At 28.9% G+C, this 6,261-nt stretch overlaps 2 protein-coding genes across 2 annotated transcripts in view; one reads left to right on the top strand and one right to left on the bottom strand.

Annotated features, from left to right (window-relative positions):
* Positions 1-1,651, top strand: part of LOC101504948 (regulator of telomere elongation helicase 1 homolog) — an 11,845-nt gene extending 10,194 nt beyond the window's left edge. The window contains exons 22-24 of the mRNA XM_073367297.1: positions 1-54; positions 373-518; positions 863-1,651. The exon at positions 1-54 is cut by the window's left edge and continues 1 nt beyond it. Coding sequence (XP_073223398.1) covers positions 1-54; positions 373-518; positions 863-932 — 270 coding nt within the window. The 3' untranslated portion in view covers positions 933-1,651. The remainder of the gene's footprint in view (positions 55-372; positions 519-862) is intronic.
* A 1,567-nt stretch (positions 1,652-3,218) lies between these two features.
* On the bottom strand, positions 3,219-4,394 carry LOC101505474 (transcription repressor OFP14). The gene has a single exon (XM_004486671.4). The coding sequence runs from the start codon at positions 4,296-4,298 to the stop codon at positions 3,411-3,413; it is 888 nt and encodes a 295-aa protein (XP_004486728.1). The 5' UTR covers positions 4,299-4,394; the 3' UTR covers positions 3,219-3,410.
* Positions 4,395-6,261: the final 1,867 nt, after the last annotated feature.

The following is a 6,261-nucleotide window of genomic DNA, read 5'->3' as shown; positions in this document are numbered from 1 at the left end:
GCTGAGTCAACTCCTACTGCTGATGGAACCCAAGGATTAGCATTCCTTGCTCAGGTAAAGTCATTATCTGTGACACTTGGTTCTGCATATAGCACGAAATGTAGGGAATGCATTAAATGCCAATAACTGGAACCGAAAGAAATTAACTATCAAAGCCAATCTGCAAGAGAATCCAACTGTAAGGACATGAACATGATTAGATAGGGTCTTAATTTTGAAACTGGTTCTTGAAATGATGACACTAGTTTAACTGGAAATTTCCAGTTTGTATTTGTTTTCTATTTGTTATACAAATATGATAGTTCCTTTCTTAGCAAATACATTGATGAGAACTTTAGAGTAAGGATGCTTTGTTTTAATCATGCTCTGTAGGTCAGAGAAAAACTCAGTGCTGCAGAATATATAGACTTTGTGGGTTATATGAAAGCGCTCAAGACCAAAACATTGAAGATTAGCGAAGTTTTACTAAGCATTTCTAGATTGTTCTCTGGACCCGAGAGGTTACCTCTTCTTAAAAGGTATGTAATACAGCAAGTGTCCTTTCTGGTTATGAAGCATTGTCCCTGTTCCCATCTATCATCATCATCACTAGACAGTGTGTTATTATTGAGAGTTCTGGATTTTTCCTTGAGACTAGTTGCTATTCTTATTTCTTTCTTGCCCTGTATAATCGTATTGCATCGGCAAAGTCATTATATGCTAACTGCAAATCATTCTTTCCCTTCATTGAGATTGCCACTCAAACTAATCACGTTCATGCATGATTAAATGAAGGAAAAGCATTTCAGACATTTGATCAGATTGAAAATTTGAAATTTCTTATGTCAAATCATCTTGACCGTTGTAATCTTATGCTCATCAGGTTCAAGGATTACATCCCAGCAAAGTATCATTCTTTGTATGAGCAGTATGTTGAAGGAAAAGTTAACTGAAAGGGCCCTGATCGTAACTGTCACTTGATAAATTTTTAGCTAAAACTCAGGTGCGCTCTTAGCATCTCTCCTATTTTATGATTGAAGATGTGGACAGGAATGAATATTAGTACATCACACAAGTTCTAACAATACTAAGAATGTGGGAAGAGATGAAGAAATGTTAATTAGAGATTGGTGTTCTCTTTTATTTGATAGAGAAAATGATCTCATTATGTCTGGTTCTGGGCTTTAATTCAAACAGATAATTATTTGGGAACCTCGTTACAGAAGGTATGCTTTGTGGCTTAGTGTCACACAAAGCATATGTTGGAAAGGGTCTTCCGGAGATTTGATGTTGTGATTGAGACCTGGGTGGATCAGCAGACCATATATTTAAAAGATAGACTGGAAATACTTCAAGAGAATGGTCACTGGTCAGGGAATTTCTTTGGCTCCGGCGAGTCATTAGGGAACGGAACCGTGCTCCTTGGTATGTTCCCCAGATTACCGTCCTATGATAATATATATCCATTTTTAAAGCAAAATGGTGTGAGATATATTAACATATTATCTCGTGGCAACCGATTTTGATGAAGCTTTTGAATATCGGATCATAAAAAATGCAATGTATTTTGATCAGAAATTATCGAGATTATTTATCTTATGTTATTGTATATGCAGCCAGTGAACATTGTATTGCGCACAGATTAAATTATGTTTTAAGTTTTCAAATTTCACTCTGTATTGGTATTTCAAGTCATTTTATTCGTTTGATAACTAAGGCATGGAATGCAAATAATATGTTGAAAATGCTTTCTTCATTTTGACATATTTTTTATTTGACATGTAAATGTTAGTGTTAGTATTTATATTAGTTTTGACAGTTTGAATCCTATTCTCAAATCAAATCAATATTGAATATAAAGTTACTAGCGTACCACCCTTGAAAAAAATATTTCATTTAACTTTTAGGGTGTGTTTGAGAGTTTAAGAGAAGAGAAGAAGACTTTGAAAAAAAGAATGATAAATTGAAAAGATCTTTAAAAGTTATTTTTTTCAAAGTCAAATCTTTTATTTTGATTTTCTTAACAAATGTCTTATTTTAACAAGTGTTTTTGTGATATTTGTTAATAAGACCTTTATTAATTGATTGATACAATTTATTAAAATGGAACGTTTAAGATTATTTTTTAATATCTTTTAGCGTTGAAAATATATGAATTAATGTTTGATCAAAATTTTGAAAACAATATATAATCAATGATATTATTTTCTGTGATTTGTTTATTTTTCTCTCGTACTGTACTACTACACTTTCCTTTTTTTAAACATATTGGTGTGAAGTATATGATGCATTTTCCATCCACAAAATTTTAATATGAAACCTTGTTTAAGGTATTTTTTTTTTTATCACAAACTTAATCCGAAACCTAAAGGGATTGGAGAGTTTCACTTACGTATACAGTTTGCAAATCAATATACATTTTATCCAAATTTTATTTATTTATTTATTTATTTATTTATTTATTCTCTAGTCTTATTATATAATTTATATGCAGTTATGCACCATCTAAAACGTAGTTAGCTTATACAAACAAGGAAGGACTTTACCAAAATTACCAAAACTTATACCATAAACAAAGTGCTCATCTTTCTTCACCAACACTCAATATCATGCGGTACACCTTAATTACTGCATGTGATGTCAGTCCGAGGATAATAAAACCAGGAAAGTACAAACTCATCACGGTCTTCCATACTAACCAATTGATTGATCCTATGTTAATTTTTTTTAGAGAAATGTTGACCGTTATGAAACAACTACTAAACTCTTTCATTGTCCAATTTGATCTCTATCAATGCATTATTTCGTCAAAGACAAAATTAATCAATTTTATTGTTGTTGAGATTTCTCATAGATTTATGAAAAAATATGAGTACAGATACCCTTAGGTCTTAAAATAAGATAAATTTTAAACTTATAAAAAATTAGGTGATTTTAAATAATTAATTGTTTGATATTACTTCATTTGTTTTACAATGAGTATCATTTTCATATAAAAAAATTATTTTAAGATAAATGTCATTTAAAATCATCTAATCTTTAAAAATATATGCCTCGTGTCATAAAAAGTAAATGAATATGAATGAATATAGTGTCTTATAAGACATTTCACTCAAATTAAACTCTAAAAAAGTATGTTGCATCCCATTTGTTACGCTATCTTATTTGGGGAATCGTTTTCTTGATGTTTAAAAAAAAAAATTAACATACTTTTGGAGCTAGAGATTTCTTCTCCCATATGCATAACAACAACAATAGGATCATGACATTTATTTTTTGACTGAACAATTGGATCATGGCATAAGTACTCAAATATTCAACAATTGTTACACTGTTTTGGAAGAAAAATCTCCCTTCTCCCATATTTATTCTAATATATATTTTTATTTCATGAAAATAAACAAAAAAAGAAAAAGAAAAAGAAAAAGGAGTTACGAAGACTCAAATTGTATGGTAAATTGCTTAGTCTTTTTCTTCCTCACCACCTCCCTCCCAATCCTAACAGTTCGAACGCTGCACGGCTTCGCCGGAGCTGCCTCCAAATTCCGTCGCATAACAGTGATGAGATCAACAAAAGCACTTAAAATAAACTTATGAGACTTCTTTTCATTAAGTTTAAGGTAACAAAACAAAATTTCCTCCATGAAATCCCAATCAATTTTGCTTTGATTGTTTTCGATGTTACCGTATTTCGATTCCACCACATCTTGCATTGATCGCCTGAAATCATCGTAAGGACTTGGCGAATACGTTAACAGAGCAACGCAATTTTCAGGAAGTGATTGTGATGAATGATCGTTAACGATAATAGCTTCCTTTGAAGGTGATGCTGTTGATGATGAATTCGAATTGCTTGAACCACCTTCATCACTGTTTGTTAGAGATAAAGCATCTTCCATCAACGATCCTGAATTTCCTGGTTTCATGAAGAATCGCGTGGATCGACAAAGATCTGGTCGTGGTGTTGTGATAAGCCTTGGCGATTCGAACAAAAAGGAATCGAGTTTTTGTGGTTCTTCATTTTCGGAGATTCTTATGTTTTTGTTGGTGTTGTTTTCTGTTTCTTCATCGTCTTTGAAATACAGAGACTTGAAATTCTCGAAGAGAAAACGGTCAACGTCAGCTAAAGTGGCTGCATCGTCGACGTTAACGTTAACGTTAACGTGGTTAGATGTTCTGCCGTTTTCTAGGGAAAAGGATGGTGTCTTAGGATGTTTGCAACCAGATAGCATTTTGGTTAATTTAATTTGAGGGTGAGGGTTTTTGTATTTGATTTTGTTGAGGTAATCTTGAAGGGTTTTCTGAAGTTTATTTGGCATGGTTGTGGATTGATTTTGGAGTAGTGAGTGATGAAAAGGTAATGGAATTGGAATGAAAATGAGTGATGAAAATTTTCAAGGGTGAGGAGTGTGGTTTATACATAAATAAATAGAAGGACGTGAGAATTGGGATAATATCATAATAATAATAATAATATTAATTATAATAATAAATAATGAAAAGAAAAATGGTGTTAGTTGACAAATCTATGTTTATGTTTTTTTATTAAGTTGATTTAGTTAGGGAAGAATTTGGTGAAACGCATGGTCTTGGTTGAGTTGAGAATCATGCTTCTTGCCAAATGCCATTTGAAAAAGTATATTTTGATTCACTGCATAAGATGCACTTCTTTTTTACAAGCTGCATGCGACCGAACTTGTTGATATTGACTAATCTTTCTTTAAAACACTTTCTCTGATTCTGCCTCTTTTCTCTTCAATTCCCCAACTTAGTGGTGACAAAATTAGTGTTACATAAAAAAATTAGTGATCATATTCAATAAAAAAAAAAACACTTTTTTCTTTCTATATTTTGTTATATATTATTTTGACTGATATAGTATTTTTTATTTTGGGGAAAGAAAAAATGAGTTTCAATGTTTTAAAATATAGGATTAATTTTTATTTCATTATTATAGGAAAAAACGTGAGGCAAATATAATCATTATTGTGAAATTACCTTCCCAACATAAGTTTAAATGCGCTTGACTTAATGAAAATTTATGGATAGTTAGTCACAATAAAAAAAAAAACTTATGGATGAACATTAAATTAAAAAAAGGAAACTTGCAAAAGAACATTAATGACCTTTAAGTTATTTTTTTTGGAAAAGCTGAAAAATATCCAAATGTAAAAAAGGAGGTTTAAATTTAAAAATTAATTAATATTTCATAAATAAAAATTAATTAAAAGGTATTTATTTCTGAATGTTTATCATATTTTATTAGCATTTCAATGTAAGAAATTATTTGTGCATTTTGAGAAATTATCCAATTTTCTAACTGGTTATGGTGAAAATATAATTTGAAATAATAGTCGAAGAAGTATATATAGATTAGTTTTATATATATAAACCACTACTATAGGAGTTCACGTTGCACGGTATTGGTTGTCCGTTATATATATGATATTAAATTTAAATTTTAAAATTAAACTTAAACTTAAATTTTAATTTGCAAAGCATTATCATTAAATTAAATGTAATCTTACAATGTTTTTAAATAGTTATTGTGCATAATAAAACAACACTATATATAATTTGAATAGTCAAATTATAAAAAGTTAAAATTTTATGTATAACATATTATTGAGATAAATAGAACATAAACTATTTTATTCAATCATAATCGATACATTCTACCTAATAAACCAAATAATTTATAACTAAAATGGTAGTGGTTGGTGTACATAGTATCTCCGAATATCTAGTTCTATTCCTATAAATAAAAAGAATAAATTTTTTATATAAAACCAAAAAATAATTACAGATAATGTATAATATACGAAGATAGCTAGTTCAATAAACTCGGATTCTCAAACTAATAAATATATCATTAAAATAAGGTGATCATGATTATGTACAAAAACAATATAAAAGTTAGTAATTTTATAAATTAATAAAAAAAAATTATCGAAATACTTTTATGATATTGATATTAGCTTTTATTATATTCATTTTTATAAATAGTATTTTACTAAATAAATTAAATATTTTTATTTGTACTAATAAATGTTTTATGTATATAAGAAACTACTGTAATACGTAATTATTCATAAAAAGAGACATATAAAAAAGTAATTATAAAAAACACAATATAAAACAATTTGAAATACATTAAGCGCACTATCTAAAAAAGAAAAATAAATATTATGAGATTAAATAATATAATGACAAACAATTATTTAAAAGATCGTGCTTTATAATATTAATTTGATGCTAAAATTTATGAGTTTTAAAATATAT

Source organism: Cicer arietinum, chromosome 1 (genome assembly GCF_000331145.2).
Source record: "Cicer arietinum cultivar CDC Frontier isolate Library 1 chromosome 1, Cicar.CDCFrontier_v2.0, whole genome shotgun sequence".
Taxonomy (NCBI): domain Eukaryota; kingdom Viridiplantae; phylum Streptophyta; class Magnoliopsida; order Fabales; family Fabaceae; genus Cicer; species Cicer arietinum.
Note: the sequence above shows the minus strand (reverse complement) of the source record. Positions and strands in the feature narration are given on the sequence as shown.